Source organism: Ruditapes philippinarum, unplaced genomic scaffold, assembly GCF_026571515.1.
Source record: "Ruditapes philippinarum isolate M1 unplaced genomic scaffold, ASM2657151v2 ctg1211_1_1_1_1, whole genome shotgun sequence".
Classification (NCBI taxonomy): Eukaryota; Metazoa; Mollusca; class Bivalvia; order Venerida; family Veneridae; genus Ruditapes; species Ruditapes philippinarum.
In genome coordinates, this window is record NW_026866456.1 from 68,639 (window position 1) to 88,871 (window position 20,233).

At 31.2% G+C, this 20,233-nt stretch overlaps 1 protein-coding gene across 1 annotated transcript; it reads left to right on the forward strand.

Annotated features, from left to right (window-relative positions):
• Positions 1–1,927: 1,927 nt before the first annotated feature.
• LOC132732542 (uncharacterized) lies at positions 1,928–9,227 on the forward strand. The gene is made up of 6 exons (XM_060719017.1): positions 1,928–1,933; positions 2,386–2,570; positions 3,977–4,098; positions 4,424–4,542; positions 5,079–5,234; positions 9,128–9,227. The coding sequence occupies exons 1-6, from the start codon at positions 1,928–1,930 to the stop codon at positions 9,212–9,214; spliced, it is 675 nt and encodes a 224-aa protein (XP_060575000.1). The 3' UTR covers positions 9,215–9,227.
• Positions 9,228–20,233: the final 11,006 nt, after the last annotated feature.

Here is a 20,233-nt window from a genome sequence, read left to right on the forward strand (position 1 = left end):
TAGGCGGCGTTAAATTACGATCACAATAATCCGAAGCTTTATGGAAATAGCCAAGTAATTTTCATTGATATTCATCTGCGCAATTTGTGGACAATGCTATAAGCCAAATCTACTTTTAAACTTTATATGTGTTATAATTCGTTGGATACTTGTAACAAAATGAAAATATTTCTTTTTTTACATCGCTAGTCTGAGAACTACTTTATGTTGTTAAGAGTGTCGCTATTCCAGGTATTGAATGTCAGCATTATACTTCCTGCAATCAGAAAATACAAAAATGATAATCACCACACTATTTTTAAGACCAGCATCAAATACAAACATAAAAATTTATAATATATTAACTATTCTAAGATAGTATCGCACTTTGTAAAAGACCACCGTGCTACCTTTTTAAGACCAGCTTGACTACAAGCGAAATCATTTATATATATTATAATAAATTGTGGCTGCGATTATGATGCCTCAATTTTTAAAGGCAACCACGTTTTACAATTTTATAGTACACACATGGTAAACTACATCTATATATGCGTGGTTGCCTTTTTCTTTTCATTTTTCAGTTTGTAAATTTAATTCATAGCGCAATACGTATGCATGATCTATCACTCATTTTTTCCATAATTTTAACCATGCAATGCCATTCGTGTTTTTGTATGCAAATCAATTATTTTGAATTGTCAAAGGAGTATTCCTGGAACCGTTGTAAAGGAAAAAGATATACCAAAGGAGAAGTTTTGTCAGAAATTTAATCAAATATGTATGTATCAAATTAGACCAACTAATTACTCTGATTAATTTGATATGCATGTTTCTTCTAAATTGTTTACATCTGCCTAAGTTTAGTGGTTCGTGCAATTAAAAAACAAGAAGCATTTGTGCATTGGGAGTAAGAATTATTTGTGTTTTGTTTGATAATTTGACGATGATAAGCAGACGTCACAAGGCTAAACAAAATAATTGTTATATTTCAAAAACAATAATCTGATAATAAATTTTGTCGTCTTTTATTGCTTAGTAGCAAAGCCAGCCATGACATTTGCCATATGTTATGCGTTCGATCTAAAAAAACGGTATGTTTAACATTTACTGAATAGTGTAAATGTAAGACATTACCTTTGCGATTACCCTTCATAAAATATTTTAAGAACTAGTCAAAGAAGTGTCATTATAATGTTATTAAGTAAAATAGTATGTTTAGGGTTCTACAACATGTTATCCTTGTACGTGTAAGGGGTTGCTTTTTATCGAAGATGCATGATAATTGTGGCCACCGTTTATCACTGCGTGATTGTATGAGGTGACTAAATGGGTTCGATTAATTTGAGTCTAAGCATCTCTTATCTCCAGCAGGTGAGGTGGTCTTTTCCCATGGTGTTGCTTTAAGTTTGTCACACCCGAGGTTAGCCAAAATCATCCTTCTGCTCCGGCGCCATATGACCTAAACTGTGTTGGTGTTAGTAAAACAAAACAAACAAACAAACAAAAACAAACAAAATGATAACTATTTAAACATCTGCGCTCTGATTTTTTGCTAAAGGTATACAGTGCTACGGTACAGTTGTTGTTAATAACTGGTAAGAGTGTTTAAAGGACTTGCATTTAACAAAACCAAACACAAGCATGTACGCATAATACTTCATTGATAAAGCAAATGGCCATGATTTCAATTTGTGTGCTACAGTATTAAGGTATATGCACAAACAGTAAGTTGTTAAGAAATAACTAACTTTTATTGTTGTGTGAATTTTCAAGAATGCACATATGGTACATTTTAATAGTCACGATTCGACCGTGTCACAATAAACACTTCTCTTTTTGATTGCAGCCTGACACTTTGTTGCTATGACGCTTCAATCAATTGTTGACTTATGGTTTGCTTAAATGATTATCTCAATTAAGAAACATCGATCAGCAGATAGCAGAAATGACGGTAAGGGTTAAAATGTTTTTTCTTTTATTTCAATGATTGATCATATACTAGTATTATTTAAAATTTAAACTTAAAAATTCAAACTTTAAATTATTATTATTGAGAACAGAAATTTAAATGTAATATAACTTATCAGTATACTTCATTTACAGTGTATTACATTTTTGTGTCCTTATATTTCAGAAAAAGTAGTCATATAAGAGAAGGAGTGCTCATAATTTTAATTTTTTGATTACATATTTGTCTTTGATAAACGCAATATAAATTCGTGACATTCGTAAAAAAATGAAGAATTTAAATTTAAAAAAAAAACAATCTTAATGTCGTTTATTGTTTCCCTTAAATGTATAGTACTTTGATATGAAAGAATAGCCAATGTTCGTCAAATTTCTCGCAATGCAATCATCATAATTCATGCTGTTTAGAAGTGACATTAACTTTAAATCTTCCAGAGCTCGAACTATCTGTGGTCTTTGACTGGAATATGTCTGCTGGTTCTGGCTGTGATAGAGTCACATGACATTAAGGCATGTTGGATAACACCTTCTGAGTCATACCGGAAGTACAAGTGTGTAAAGAGCAACATCACTATCTTACCATTCAATGTGTGTGCAATAACATGTTGCTTACAGCACAGGTAAGACTTAATATCTATGTTTATATTAAGATGTTATTGGCATATTTAAACAACACGTACGAAGACGGTACAGTTAAATTTTTTGGCATGGGCCGCATATATTCATCTCAATCTGTATCAATGTTTTAATATTAAATGTATGTCATTTTCTAGAAACGATGTTTCTCATATTTCTTCAAATGGATGGAGATACACCTGAACATAATTATTTTAGGCTATGGCATTAATTTTTTGCTTTATAGCCATTATCCACGACTTTGTGGAACAGCAATCGTACATGTATAAGAAAAAATATTTTGTTTTAAAAAATCCAACCTATTTGTTCAAACCGGGCCAAACATGCAGTAATATGTCTTAACCATCAAAGCATTTGCACAAACATATAAAGAAATACATTCACAGGTTATGTCAAACGATTTAATTAAAAACTCACTGGGATAGGACACTTTGATATGATATTATTTCCTATCGCTACCCCCGCCCCCGCATCCTGTCCCTGCTATAACCCCGAACAATATAAATAAAAGTCATTTTTCACATTATGTATTCATAACAACAATAATATTACACAATAAGGCAATTTTCACAATACCTCTATATAGTATTTTTTGATGATAAGCCTGTCCGTGCTCTCCCTTGCGCCCTGTACTGTTTTTGTTAGGGGTACTCCTGAGCTCTTTGCCGCTGGTTGTTGTTGCTGGGTCGTGTGGGGTTGCGTTCATTGAGTACCGCCTTTCCTTGTTGATCTTGTTTATTATATTTGATTATACCCAAGTTTACAATCAAGTCAATTAAATCTTTATATATCTTTAAAATCTTGGTATCAATTTATGCAGTATAGATAATACCTTACCCGGGATACTCTTCTTTTATCGTTTCTCTAGGATAAAATTTGAGTATTTCGAGTAAAGTTTATGTGAAATGACGAAGAAAATATTGGTTTTATATATTTTTTGTAAAGAAATAAAAATATATAAAAAGTTCAAATTACTACCTTTTAAAATACATTTTCAAAATCCAGAGGCATGCTGTTTAAAACACAAAATTAAATAATAATTATGCTCACACATTTTCAATTTAGTATCTGATCAAAAATAAAGAAAAATAAATTGATTTGTTCAAAGTGTCAGCATATGGTTTTAATAAACACAAATAAAATAAAGTATTCATGGTCATAAGCTATTGGTGAAATTTCCGATCAAACAAATCAGAAAACATAATTATTCACAAGTTATTGATGCATTCCGTAAGACTAAAAGCGAAAAAATGTTCATGTATCATTTGAAGGATTATTATAATATCTCTTATTAAATGTTTCTTTTACTGGATTAAAGAATAGTGTGTAGAATATAGTATCCAATTGTTTCATATTACTTAAACAATGTTTATGTTTGATTTCTTTTTAGATGTATCGGATTATACCATAAGGACACAAGTGATGAATGTTACTTGATTAACGCTATTGAAAAAGAGGAAAATTGTGCCGACTTGGATTGGAATAGCTGGAAAGCATATATGAAAACTAAAGGTAACTATAACATATTTAAAGTTTGCCAAAGCTATTCCAAATAACTAAAGTCATAGTATTGTTATCCCTTATGTTTAATTTAAACATTGTTATTGCATCTAATACATGATAAATATTTTACAAACCTTTAAAAGTAATCATGGCAATTAGCGAAGAATAAACAATATAAGAAATAGATAACTAAAAACAGGAAGAGAATTACGAAGCTGAATAATAAGAAGATAAGGAAAATATTAATATTTGTCAGCTGACAATTTAGGATTTTACCAATCACAAATATAAACAGGATAATATTCATGATGATTTTTATTTTCTTCCCCTTAAGACCTCGGCGGTTGCAGCCAATATTTATTGGTGAACAAGAAAGGTCCGGCTCGGCTGAACTTTGTTCCGAGTGATAACGACGGTATTGGTGGTATTAACGTGACGGGCTCATATGCATTTGTAAGTCAGTCTATGTTACAAATATAAACGATATTGCTTGTTCTTACAATTTTGTAAAAATTATTCTGATTACTCGCCAAACATTTCAGATTAATAATGTTCCAATTTTGCTTGTATCATTTTCTCAATTTGTATGGTTACATGGAATATAACATAAAGCTGACGTGAAACACGTCGTTGTTTCCGTCATGAATTAATGACTTCTATTAATACAGTCTCCAATGTTTTCAGAATATATTAAGAATTGTACTTCATTTTTGCGGTTATTGTTTTGTTATAAAAAGTGATTTACTCTTCCAACACCACTGCAATAAAAAGCTATAACAAGCTACAAATACTTTAAATAGCACTATATCGACATCGTAACACACACATCGAAAGTCTTATGGTGATAACGTTTTGTACGACATTAAGTAGAAAATAATAGTTTATACATAGTTTCATACTAATAAGTTGTGTCCTACTATTCTAAAATGTCGTTTATTAATGTGTTTATGCTTCTTGTATTTGTTTATGTTATGTACATTTGTTTACAGATTGGTGTACCAAAATTGTCCAGAGTTCGGGGATTTGCCATTCAAGGAAGGTGGCGAAATGAAACGTTTGACTCTTGCTGTGATGAAAGGGTGACGTATTTCTATATATTTTGTAGTACTAACTACAAAAATTGGTTCTGGGCGGACAAAAAAGCAGTAAGTACCATTTGATTAATATGGTTCAATATTTGTTTTGAAGTTTACACCTTCCTGGTATATGTAAAAAAATCAAAGGATGCTAAATGGTTTAAACCATTTCATTTTGATAAAAATATATTAACATATACATTCCTTCATTTCTTTTACCGACATATGTGCTATAATTTTTAACAGATTAAGGGAAATCAGAAGACTGATTTAGATTCGTAGTTGTTTCAGTAATTTCCAGACCAGAGGTTATAATGTCATGTTTACAATGTTCTTTACAAGCAGCATTAGTCATTATCCGGTATGTCACATTGCTACTATTTATTTTGTTGTTTGTTATTTTATTGTACAGTGCAATATCAACCTAGCCTGCGAAAAATTCAGTTTTGTCGTTTTTGATCGTTCATTAGGGATTCTGTTTTCTCTATTTAAAAGAGGTGTGAAAATTAGTTTTATTGACTTTGACAGGTAAATTATTCAGAAAAAAATGCTGTAAGTGATTTCAACATATTAAAGAAAAAAATTAATTTCAATTTCCTACATGGATCAGGTGGGGAACTTAAAACTAAAAGACACGCAAAAGATAATGTAAATATATACTCAAAAATTAACTGAAATTAAAATTGTTGTGTTATTCTTAGCTCGATTTGAGTGAAAATCGTTTCAATTTTTGGTTATTTCTTAAAATAAAAACAAAAATCTGGAAAAAGTGTGATCGCTCGAAAGCATTTTTCACAACAAATTACAGTAAACTCCAACTGTATCGATATCGCTTGTAATGATATATCGGTTATATCGATACGTTTGTCTTGGTCCCTGCCAACTTCCATTATAACCTAACGGAAGCATCCTCGCATATATCGATATCGCATGTATCGATATTTCGGATATATCGATGTGGATTTTCAACCCCAACGCACATGTATTACCTCTTAAAACGATAATTTGCTGCACAAGTTTGTTGTGGAAGAGCGGTCTCGGTCCGCTCGTTTTAATGCATAAATATCTGCTCGATTAAATACAATGACGCGGAAACATGTTCTGTGCGTACGTAAACTACCGTTTTGTTCTCAATACAGGGTGAATTCATCTCAAAAAATAAAAGCATGTTTTGGTCCTTTTTATTGTTTCCTTTCAATTAACAATTTTTCGTTGTAAATAAGTTATACATGTACATGTAGCTAAAACAGTGAACATTCAAAAATCCTAGATGTTTTAAAAATGTTAAAAGTTTGCCGGTGATTACGAAGCTAATCGTCGTGCCTTGGATGAACACAGAAATTTTATCAGTTGGGTGAAAAACTTGACAAACGTATGACACGTGAGAAAAGATCTATTCTATTGTTTGTGATAATTTGCCCCGGCCCATCCGAAAATCGATGGGATTAAAAGCTGTAAAACTGTTTGTTTTTCCCACCTAACACTACATCTAAGTTACAGCCCTGTGATCAAGGGATTATCTTTTTCATTCAAAGGCATTAACAGGTCACGTGTCCTTGACCATATTATTTCATGTCTAGACAAACATATCGATAAACAGATTAACATTCTAAAAGCCATACAATGGTTTTATGCGGCATGGAAAGATGCAACACCGACGTGTATCCAGAATTGTTTTAGAAAGGCTGGATTTATGAATCAAGCACAGCATGAAATTAATGCCGGCTCGCCACGGCGAGCCGGTATTACGTTAGGATTTTACTGAGAAACAACCTAAAACTCCGAATCCATCCGAAAATTTAATCGAAGCTTGGCTTCCAGCTTTCTATAAAAATTTATCTATCAGGGCTAGGATCCAAAATTATTTAGCCAATCAAATTTAATCTTACACTAGCGTCAAAAACCTTCAATTTTCACGCCATATTTAAAAAGCAGCAAGTATTGTTTGAGCGCAAAGATATTATGATGATTAAAAATGTTTGTTTTTCATGTATTCTTTTCAATAAATCATATCAACACTGACTTTTGATTTAGCGATTTCACCTGTTCCTCTGTAGTAAGTTTCGTTTGGTTAATTAACATAAGTGTACACTGGTTGTGTGCATTTTTTTCTATTTCCTTTTTTTCCGGTCATTTTTATCCTTTCTGGTATTTAGTGTATATATTTACTGACCGGGATCCGGGACGCCCGGACTGGCCGGGATCCGGGATCGTATAAGATATAGAAGAAAAACTTATAAACTATATTTGTGTGATTATGTCGTAATGAAAGGCCATTAAACATTAAGTTTTTTTTATTGTATGTAATGAACGTTAAATTAATTAAACTTTGGATATAAATATATTTAGAGCTATTTATCAACAAACTTAAAAATCACAATACTTATAATTATATGCCTAATTAATTGGAAAAATCAAAGACTACATTCTTGAATTGGTCAAATCCCGGCATCCCTTTATGTTTTAATGCGATCCCAGCTTTTCTGAAAACTATTCTTGAACTGGCCAATCCCTTGGATCTCTTTAGACTTTAATACGATCCCGGCTTTTCTGAAATCTATATTCTTGAACTGGTCAATTCCCGGGATCCCTATATGTTTTAATAGGATCCCGGTTTATCTGAAAAGCATCTAAGACTGGTTAGTTCCCGGGATCCCTATATTTTTTAATAGGATCCCGGCTTTTTCTGGATGAATTAATTGACAACTTGTGTTTACTTTAGGACTTGTGTCTGTCACTCATTCCAATACTAAATATCATATTACAACTTAACTTCGTATAAAGAGACATCTTTATGAATTCTACCTATCTAACATTTATTTGGTCAAGGTCAAAAGGCATATAGTAAATGTGGTAGACATAGCGACTTCATTCTATCTGTTTACATGCATCTTCATATATACTCATATTCCTCTTTGTTAAACTGAGTGAAACTGGCTTCCATAACTTTATGTCACTTTTATTTTGATGTTCGCTGAAGTATCTTCAGCTAACAGAACTGTCATTTTTACATTTAAACGCACCCCTGGAAAAAAAATTACGAAGCGAGTCGGTACTAGCTTTTTTAAAAGCTAACCTTGTTTCGGTTTATGTCAGTTTTGTGTTTATTTTGATGTGCAACTGATTTTTTATGCATTCAACATTGATATGCATAAAAAGAATAAAGTTTTGTCGTAAGTACATGATTGTCACATGTCTAGTATATAATGCTACTGCTTATACATGTTGAACGATGCAGTGCATCGTCAGTAAGCTACACACCGTCAGAAATTCGGTTGTAACGATATTCGGATATATCGATATAGTTTTGTATGTCCCCTGAATATCGTTATAAGCGGAGTTTACTGTAACATGAAAATTTCAGACTCGGTTTGATTGAGTCTGTACATCATGAGAAAAAATAGAAGGTGCAACATCCCTTACGCCCTAGCACTGGCTTGAGCGGTACGCGATTATCACTTTGAAGTGTTGGAATCCATGATCCCAAAATACCAGAAAAATACAACAGCACTGAAATGAAGAACTGAAATGAAGAATTAAAAATCTTGAAAAAGTGTGATCCCTCGGAAGCATCAATCTGTAAAAAATTGCATGGAATTGCAAACTCAGAAAACTAGAAGACTCAGACTCAGAAACTTACATGCCATTGTGAAAAAAAAACAGAATAAGTAAATGATCTGAGATTTTGCACACAATTTATTGATCCAGAACTACATAAAATTTAATATCGATTTTAAGGAACTATTTCCAGTCGCATAATGTAAAAACAAAATCTTAGTGGAGTCCATTTAATGGACTTAACCTTTGACTGATTGACGCAATGGTTCTAAACCCAATATGACTCGATGACTCACACCATAATTAGTGTATTTTAACCTTTATTAGCAGTTAATCTCAGGTCGCCGATACCTTTATCAAACTTGCAATATTTATCTGAAAATAAATATTTTATATCGTTTCAGCGATTTGAAGGTAATGTGATTCCGGACGCCGGAAATGAGATAGTAATCAATGTGTTCCAGAACGCCTGTGGAAGCGCAGATACTTAGCGTTGTATCCCGCAGGTTTACCATGGACAAAAGATCATGCGTTTTGATGTTGATTGGTTGTGATTTATGACGTGACACATTTTAATAATCCTCTTATATACGGCTTGGGTGCTGGAAATATTTTCACTCCAACGCCTTTATACAAATCTAGTGTCGCTGTGCTACATTTGCTTACTTTATTACTAAGGCAGATGAATTGAATAACGACTTTTAAAAGTGCCATAAATGTTCTTTAAAAATGTGAAGTTTTCAAATTCAATAAAATGACATGAACGTATGCAATTATGTTATAGGTTAGTGTTCAATAGCAATTAGAAAGTTTGAGTTAAATTGGTCAAAGACATATCATAGACAATATCATAAAATTTTTAAATTTATTAAAAATTTGTAAACTGATTATAATGTTTTGAATAAACCCAAATAATTTAAATTGCCCATTGCGTCATTTGTAATTGGTTTTAGCATCAAATATAAACCTTTTTTTTTAATAAAACTGACTGTAAAATTTTCCTTTTTGTTTCTTAAGATAAATTTTAAAAACAAAAAGAGGGGGTTTTAAAACAAATTTTTATTCCTACAGCAAAAATGTAACTTATTAAAAACATCATTTTTAACACAATGGTATATTTAAATGAAAGTTTCTGTTTGATTGAAAAATTTTCTTATTTCATCAGGTATGCTTTAGCTTTTTCTCAGACTTTTAAATATGTTTGAATAAACTCGTATTGAAATCAAATTGTGTTGATACATTAACGGGCAAGGATTCTGGGAAAAAACGAAATTTGATACACATATTTTAAAATTTTAAATTTAAAAATTTTTTTGTTTTTTTTTTTTTTTTCCCCCAAAACTTTTCAGAACTTAAATTTTTTTGGGAATAACCCCAAAATTTTTACACTTTTTTTTAAAGCGTCCTTTTCCAAAGAACCCCAAATCTCTTTAAAAACAAGAAGAAATTTTCTTGACGTCATTTGGTATATTGGCTTTTTGATGTTGTGCTTGATATCGTGTAACAATACGCTTGATTGTTCTATCTGATTGATCGAGGAATTTTGTGAAGCGTGTTACAATTAATAAATATTTATGACTGATTAAAACGTATTGAATAAACCTTTTGACATTATTCTCAACTGAACAGCATTTTTTTCATTTATGTAATACCTAAGTAATATTTATAGCTACGTCATTTGTTTTGTTTTCAGCATCTACATGACTTTTTTATTCCTAGGCCTTAAATGACTTTTTGTGCTTCTTTAGATGCTAATAGGTACATTAACCCTCTTTTTTCCTCTACAATAATAACGTATTAAGAACATCTTACAGACACATTTTGTTAGCTAAAATGAAAGTTTCGGTTTGATTTAACGATTGTCTTATTTCATCAGGTATGCTGCTTGCTGGTTTTTTTTTTTTTTTTTTTTTTTGGTTTTTGTTTTGTTGTTGTTGTTGTTGCTGCTGCTGCTGGGGGTTGTTGTTGCTTTTTCTCATTTTTTCTCTTTATTAGATTTTTTTGTCAGACTTTTATACATATTTGAATAAACTCTTAATGAAATCTAATTGTGTTGATACATTAATATGGCAACCGTATTTTATAGACATAGTTTGTATGGACTGTAATTTTTGTTTCTATTTTTTCCCATGCCTATCCAAAACGTTTCAGAATTTAATACTTTTTTTAATAAGCACATGTATACATGTTTTTTTCAAATGCGTACATCAAAACATGTAATTAAAGAATCCCATCTCTGACAACGCTTATGTGACATCGTTAATATTCAAAATAAAATGCTTTTGTTTCTCCTTGTAACGCCTTTCTTGAAAGTCAAAAAGGACTCAAAGCGCTTATCTATTTGAAGTCCATCACTTCATAACCGTATTTATTTTCCTCTCCAGGACTAAATTGTTTTACAAACAATATATAACACACGAAGGAACGAACTTCTTAAAACACATAAAGTATGCTAAAACATGTTAGTTAATTAAAACGCTTACAAAAACATTTTGGAAACAGAACGCTACGAAGAACTGTGTGCAGATTATTGTCCAAACTAACATGATTAATTGCCCTTCAATTATAAATACAAAAGGTTCATTGAGCGTAGAAGAAGTTTTCCTGACGTAATTTTGGTTTATCGACTTTTGTATAACAACACACTTGATTGTTTTATCTGCATGATCGGTGAATTGTGTGAAGCTTTTTACGATAAATAATATCGATGACTGATTATAACGTATTTGAAATAAGGTTCAATTCTCTGAACTTGATAGGTGCTGTCTTGGAAGGCAGGTAAATACTTAATTTAGTGGTTTATAACCATTTAAATTAAAAGAAAAGCAATTAACATTAAATGTTAACCCTTCCGTATCATGTTGCTGTGTGTAGATTCATGTGCTGTCGTGATGTCTGTATACATTTTCAGGTTCTGTGGAAATTAAGTACAGCCGGATCGTCACAGCTCGAATTAGTTACTTGCAAGTGTAATTATTGTCTGACAAAAAAACTGTTTCTTTGTTTTAAACAATAGTTGACATGTTGCAGTCAGCAAAGTACTAGTAGGTATGCAGTTCTGCAGATAACATTCATAGGGCCCGATTTATGTTACACCCAGGGTTGGGCTCGTGTCTTGTTCCACATGTATAAATACTGTTTGTTGTTGTATATTTTTTGTGTTAAGCCATTTGTATTTTGCGACAGCTCAATCAACATGAGCAGTGGACAAGTTTTGCCAAACACTTAATAACTAATAATAAATATTAGATTAACAAGTTCTAGTATTTTTGAAGTTGGTCAATGGCAACTAATGTAATTAATATCCATTCTTTACCCATTAAGAACTCAAATGAAAACTCTGTGTCTGTTTTTCTTTGTTGTTTGTACTTCATACTGCCTTCCTCAATACTTTGTGATTAGTCTATGTCTGATTGTTTTTACTTCGTACGGCCTGTCCCAATAACACCTTTAAAGTCCGACAATAAGGACATGTAAACATATTATCTTTTATACATGTAAAATAGTCTTTAAACACTCAATGTTTTAGTAAACTTGTAAGCCTAACTTTTGAATAAGAATTGAATCCAGCTGGCTTCACAGAAATTTGTTCTCTCAATAACACGAAAAGGCCCCAAAAGAAGTCACCATATGACCTTTATAGATCATGTGTGCACTATAAAACCCCGTTTAGTAAAGCAGTAAGAAGTCATTAACTGGGTAGGTTGTTTAACTTTGAATCATTTTAAATAAATAAGACGGTTTTTTTTTTGGGGGGGGGGGGGGGGGGGGGGGGGAATGAAAAACGAAAAATATAATTTACCTTTCAGAATTTCTTAAATATTAACTAATTCTTATTTAGAAAATTTTCAAGCAGCCTTCAATTTTTTTGCATTTACAATAATGTTATGTTTTTAATGGAAAAAGTTCAACCCTTTGGAAAACAAACTCAGGAGTACTGCGGCAACCAGGCCTTTGCTTTTAGCAAAACTGTCTGGGTAGGTGCGTGTTCCATTTTCCTCAGTGCTGGACAATATTTATTCTAAAAGTTCTCAATAATATTGAAAATAAGTTTCAGAAAAAAGTGGCGTTCCTGTTAAAACTCATAAAGACGCATCCACATACAGAGTTAAAGGTACTAAAATAGAAATGATATATGTAAAGTCATTTGCACCTTGGGCTTTGATCCAAAATAAATATGGCGAGTAGGACTTTCAATGTGCATCTGTACATAAATTTTAAGGTTCCTAGCTCATTTTTTAGATTTTGATGATGAGAAGTTAAATGTTTTCATAATTACAGATCCCCAAATATCAAAACTTTTTATTTTTTACTAAACCTGTGTGAGTTTGATATAGATTAAAGTAATAAGGTACATTTGCCTTCCAAAACTTTTATTCCTACATGCAAAGACACTAAACGAATCTATGTCAATGTACTTTGATTTAAATTGCGAATTTTATATTAAATTTGTTATTTACAGGTCCTAGTGATCCTGCAAGATCTAGCTCATCACATGTACGTTCTCAAGCTCCTGTAACTTTTTATTATAGCTCCACGGATGTCTTTGATCATTAAGCTTTGTGTATTATCATTCTTGTAATTTGCATCATGCAGACATAATAACTCTGTTACATTTTCATAAATCAAATGTCAGGTGATGTGACACAGTCGTATAATTTTGTTGGTAAACAAATTATATTTCAGTTCTAGCTATTGTTTTAATGAAATAATAGATATTTAACGAAATCTTGTATTTCATTCATGCAGTTTATTTGAAGGGAGACAACCCTGGCATGACATAATGTTCATATGTATACTAGTTTTGCCCTTTACATACCAGGTGTCCTTGGAAGAATTTTAAGTTAATTTCTATCATAAAGTATATAATAAAAACTTGTTAACAGTCTAAAGTAAATTAGCCATAACGGTTTATGATATTATACATATATGTAACTGCTAATCGTATACTATTGTCAATTGTCTGGAATATAAAATGTTTTATACAGCCATAGACATAATACTGCCAAACCTATTTACCCTAAGTTAAGCATTTCTAAGAGTTATTTTTATTGTTCCCTGTGCTAAAAACTCACATATACTATACGTACATAACTATTCAAACATATTTTACTAAAAAAGGCACATATACATACATGTTAACACAGTTATAATACAATGGTATAACATATCTGGCAAAAGGGTGGACCCACAAGTTCTCTCAACATTTGCAACGGTTCTTCCTTAATGCAAAACGTTACATGAACATATTTTACAAGAATAACAAAATACACATATATAAATAGTGCTTAGTTTTCAAAAATTAGATTTAGGTTAGAAAAAAATAGAATATGATTGGTTATGCGTGTGATCTTGTTTGAATAGTATTGAACAATTGCTGACTGATTTTATATAATTTACGTTTCAATGGCTGAGGAAACATGTTCAATTGCCCAAAAATAACGAAAAACAAACAGAAGGCAACTAGAAATTAAGAAAATGAAATACATAAGGGGAAAATAATCTTGTCTGCCATTTTGCAAAGATGAAACAACAGTACATTGATATTTTTGACATTGTACTAGTTTGATTTTAAAATTTAAATTCAAAAAGCGTTCGGTTAATTTTATCAAATACTGAACAGTACAAATTATTTTAATATTATTTTCTAATAACAATTCTTCGCTTCTAACTAAAGGTAGATGGACATTTAGAGGATTATATAAACTTAATTCGTTAAAAAGACTAATTTTTCAATTCGATATTTCGGACAAGTAAACAATCAAATGTTAAAAATCAACTACAGTACAATTTGCATCATGGGACAAATGTGTAGAATGACTGAAAATTGAAGTTAAGTTACTGCATGCGTTTTTAGTAATAAAGCGAGTTTACCTTCACCTGTTGGATACCATTTTGGAGTGTGAAGGCAGAAAAGTTATCAGTGAGTTTTTAATAGATATTATTTAGATGACAAAGTTTGTACAAATCTTGTTTCTGGTTAAAAATCCTTCCATAGCAAGAAGACAAAGGCACAAAAGAAGAAGAAAATATATGAGTTCGTGTGTTTAAATTTGCAAAGATTCCTGACGTTCTTAGATCGTATGTTTTTGTGTTTTGAACTCTTTCCGGAAATATATTACTTTAATAATCAAGAACATCTCCGTTATGAATTCTACGTTTTAAACAAGTTTTTGATATGGGTTTTTCTATCTGATTGGGAGAGCAAATTAATTGCTTTATATTATACTTGAAAAAAACGTTAACGAGTTAGACCGCTTTCGATTCTGAGTACCCCATGCTGTATTTTATCTAGCGTATCATTTTAGTAATTTTCACCCATCCCATACTACAAGTGCTAAAAGAGGTCTAAGAAATGAAATATAAATTTGGTTTATGGCTTCTCTATTTTTCAGTTTTCTCAGTTTACCTAATAATTTAGAAGCAGATAATGTTATATTCTAATATAATCGTGTCATTTTCTAGTAAAATTAAATGTTAAACCTCAATGTTTGCGGCGATTTTTGTTGGGTGGTAAGTAAAAAGTTTTGTTAGGATTAAAATTAACAAGCCATTTTAGATCATAAGTTTATTAAAATTAAATAATAATTAATATTTCCGTCAAGATCGAAGAAGACGATGTTGTGCAAGACAAAGATGTGTAGTCTACAAAAAAAAGTGAATAATACATAATACATTTTCTATAACATTATAAACTTACTCAAGGAAAATAGATGCCCAAGTATTAACCCTTTGTGGACCCCTGCGTTAACAGTCAGTGGTTATGATATGGAAGACCCTACAAAGACTTTTTGACTTTACTATTTTGATTACTTTCCATCCATTTTAATAAATTACCTTTAATACCATCTTTTTAAAGTTCTAGAAGTGAAACCCTGCGCGATACTCTCTTAAATGCTTTTGAAATGTGACAAAAAAACTGCAGACTGAAGTAAATGTTCTATCAGCGACAGATTTAACTATTTGGTGGTATATATCTAATAATTGAAACATCGTTGAACAACCATAAAGAAACCACCACTGTTTCGACTAAATTAATTTGTTGGCTATTTAATAATTACAGATAGGTTTATAAACAATTCCTCCCATTAATTTCCTTTTACACTTTAATTATGAAATCGGACGATAATTTGATTTGAATTGCTATCACCTTTCCTAAAAAGAAGTATAACGATTGCGGATTTCCATGTGGAAGGGAATATACAATCAGCTAGGGACCGATTTAGTAATAAACAGAGATGTTTACAGGTAGTACTACATTTGTTTTAAGCACTTTATGACTACCTAGACCTTCTCCTACTGTCTTATTGATATCTAAATTCCTTATTTTATCAATTTTATTTCGTTTTCGTTTAAGTACTTACATACAGACACCAGTCAGATCAAGAGGTATCTTATTGTACTTACATCTTCAAAATACTATTACTTCATCGCGTACATAAAACTGTTAAGGGAAATTAAATCTATGTGGTTTTAAATTGGAAAATTTACTAACTCTTGGAATTCAGAAGTTTGCAACTATTACATGTTTTAAAGAGCTTACAGATTTCATTCCTTTTTATTTAAAATCATTCAAATTAGGGAAAAAGTATATAAACTGCATACAAATGCTACCTATTCCAGTGTATCAAGCAGGTGCAGATTTGAGGAGAGAGAACCCGGTGCTCGCATCCTTGAAATTTTCGAAGCCAAACCAAAATATTGCAACTCTGGAAGTTTAAAAGTTACTATGATTATTTTTCACACTTGTTTTTTTTTTTTTACTTTTTTAATATATTTGATCTTAAATTATTTTTATGCTGATTGAGCTCGTAAAAGTCAATAAACATATCACTTTATAAGCTATAGTTTTTTCAAATAGACAGAAACTGACATATTATAAAGACCAAAATCTTCGTGTTCTATATTCTAACCAGTAGTGAATCAGACAGATCATTTTATATATAATACTGTAAATTTGGTAAAATGTGAAGATAAGGTCAACACTATGTTACTCCTATTAAATGTAATAGAGAGAGATAAAAATCCCTAAAGAAAGCCCAACACGGCACAATTGAAAATGTTGCAGGCTCGGTTTGATTGAGCCTGTTCATGGACGGTACTGTCAAGTGCTAACTACCGTCCACGCCCCCTAGCACCGGCTTAAGCAGAATTCAAAATGTTTACATGAACTGGTAAAACTTAGAATTTTGAAACATCCGCAGATGTGTTCATACGGCGGCTATCATGGAACCTTCAATGTGACACGTTAGTGCCATTCCATGAAAAGAAGATGTGTTTAGTAAAATATTTAAGGGGTTGAGTACATCAAAAAAACTAAGATTCACTAGTATGCCCTTTGTGTACCTTCAGACTTCAATAGAGAAAACTAGAAACCCTTAAATACGCCAAAACGACAAAATTGAAACTGCTGCAGGCATGGACCATAGTAGTAAATGCTACTTAAATTATAGATTTTCATACCTTTAAGTGTTATTTCTCTATTGTTAATCTAATCTAATCACCAAATATGGTTGGTAATAAATATGTACTAACATGTTTTTGCTAATAAATATTTGGCATGACTTGATTTAGTACTGATTGAGACTTGGTACCTGTCTATGAAATAGGAAAAGTCAGCGTAATATCTTAGCGACAAACCTTATTTAATAATGACCTGCGTGCTTTCAACTGTGACAGTTTAATCATTTCCGTTCATTAGACTACATTATTTAAAGCAAGACTTTTAACATATCGTATCTTCATCAATTTTTAATTTTAATTTACAGAAAAGTAACAATGTCGTTAAAAATATATTATTAACACTTTATACACAAAGTCCCTGGCAAAATTGATTTGCAAGCCTGAGGTAATGTAACATCACCTAGCATTTTAATCAATTTAATTGGTTGGTAATAATTTTAGACTAAATTCAAAATTTTATGATTCAGGAGAAAACTAGCTTCGACTGAAAATATTCATCTTTTAATTTCGTTTTTATACGCCTTTTTAATGTGCAATGTAATATTTAGTATAGACGATATATAATGATATGATTTATCAAGACTCCATATCTTTTGATTGTTCATAAGTAGAATCCTTTCATTATAAAACAATATTCATCTTGAATCTATTGTGTCCACATAAGATTACTTTCTATGTAAGAGGTATCACTGTTGATACACGATTTGATGCTTGTTCTGCACTAATACGAGGTTTGACCCAAACGTTTGCATATAACTTTTCAAACATAAAACAGATCGTCAGAGCGTTTTCAAACATAGTCTCATACATGCTTCAGACATGGATTTACAAATTACAGAAGGCTGAAACTTTTCAATATAGAGATAGCGGAGCAAGTCACGACATCATTTCGACATCAAATCCATATAATCTTATACAAACAGCTTTATTTGTATATCTATTAAGGCCGGCACTACACTATTTTAATGCCCCAAGATACAAAGACATACATATTTATTTATACAAAAACCATTTTAAACAGGAAACATCACTTTGATCCTGAAACAAATCAAGTTTTAAGATGACTTCTAGATCACCAGCACTTAAGTAAGCTACTTTATTATTGCCTAGGTCGGTACTGAGGATGTAAGAGGATGTAAGATATGTTGCAAATCGTATAACCAAAGACATACCGTGTCTACAATTTCCATATATGTGTAGTGTATTGCATTGCTTGCGATGGAATTCTCCAATTTAATTATTTTTATTGCAGTGTGGAAACAGAAATAAGCGATGGAATTCTCCAATTTAATTATTTTTATTGCAGTGTGGAAACAGAAATAATTTTTGTCGTTATGGCATATTGTGACAGTCCTAAAAGTTGTGCCGTGGGGTTGCGTAATTGTTTTGGGAGCAGCAAGTATGTATTATTAAAACAAAACCATTAAGTTGTATCGTTCAAATAAATGCTATTAGAAATGTGTTGACATTAACTTTTAATTAATATTGAAGTTCAAACTACTAATTTATTTATTGGAAGAAGATATGTAGCGACCGACAATATATGTATGCATATTAATTGTTTTCCTATATTTTTAGACCACGGTCTTTTTATACGCTAGTTTATGGACCTAATCAAGCTCTTCAAAAAAACATATTAAACAAGCAATAGAGTAAACAGATTTTCAAGTTAACAAAGTAGTTACTTAACATCAAACAATCAAAGAAGGAAACAAGATTTCAATATAAAATGCTTAATGTCAGTCAATCTATGTAGAGAAAAGAACGTTATAAGAATACTAAATTTCTAGAAATTATGTCTGTAAATAAAACTTCATCTAAGCTTAAATGTTTAAAACAATTATTTGTAAAATAGAGAGAAATAAGGATACCTAAAGAAAGCCCAACACGGCAAAATTGAAAACGTTGCAGGCTCGGTTTGACTGAACCTGTTTACGGACGGTACTGTCAAGTGCAAACCACCGCGCACGCCCCCCCCCCCCCCCCCTCAACAGCGGCCCAATTAACATGAACTGGTTAAAATTTAAAATTTTCAAAACACACAGAAATAAGTTTTTATTAATCAAATTTTCAATCTCTTTTTTTCAGCTTCAGGTCCACAAATGTGGAACCTCATTTATTGATAGATCATTCAATCATACAATTATGCATAATACAAATACACATCTTACAATAAATCATTAAACAGTAAAAAGGAAACATAAGATTTTCACAAAACATTTATTGTATAAATTTTAAAAATTGAAGAGATAATATAAAAAAACGTTAGAAGAAAACAATTGTTTATAATTGCATTATATATATATATATCATATTTCAAAACAGATGGGTTTTATAGAATAATTTTACTTTCATTTATATACAATTTATTATCTGGGGATTTTTTTACAATCTCGCTGTTTTTTGTTTTTGCTTTGTTTTGTTTGGTTTTTTTTTCTTACCGCAAGTTAAACTATTTACGTTCTTTGAAGAAATGTTCTGTTCATCTTCCTTGACTTCTTATCTGGCCTCATCCATTTCCTTCGTAAACTTTCTAGCATAAGCTTGCCATGCTTTGCCTCCTTGAGTTTTTGCCTTTAAGTATTTACCTCTTAAGAAAATTGTTCATGCACAAAATAGTTTTATCTCTGTTTTGTTTTTCTTCTTAATTTTTATGTACAAATTCACATTTCTTGAAAAATGAAAACCTGGCTACAATTTTTCAACTTTGACGACCGTTTTGGCTCCAATTTTGTGCACTTTGTAAAACTGTAGTTCCTCAAAATTTTCTTAGTAATTTTCAATTTGTTTGTTAAAAAAGTTTTTAATGTTTTTTTTTTCCGTTATGACAGAAGTTTCTTATGCGGCGTTATCTGTATTTAGTAAAATAAGGTTGTTTCGTATGTATTTAGATTGCAGATAAACAATTTTATCCCTTAAGCCACCATCCGTTATATCTCATTAAACACGCATTTTTCTGTTCTTTTTTTTGTATTTTCAGGGACCAATGTCAAAAGTTTTGTTTCAGATCGAGTCACAATAAACATTTTTCTCGTTTATAACAGCCT

Excerpts from the sequence above, each read along its gene's own strand:
- LOC132732542 (XM_060719017.1), top strand. Across the intron at positions 2,571-3,976 it reads ACATGTTGCTTACAGCACAG|ATGTATCGGATTATACCATA; the intron begins GTAAGACTTAAT and ends ATTTCTTTTTAG. Across the intron at positions 5,235-9,127 it reads TCTGGGCGGACAAAAAAGCA|CGATTTGAAGGTAATGTGAT; the intron begins GTAAGTACCATT and ends ATATCGTTTCAG.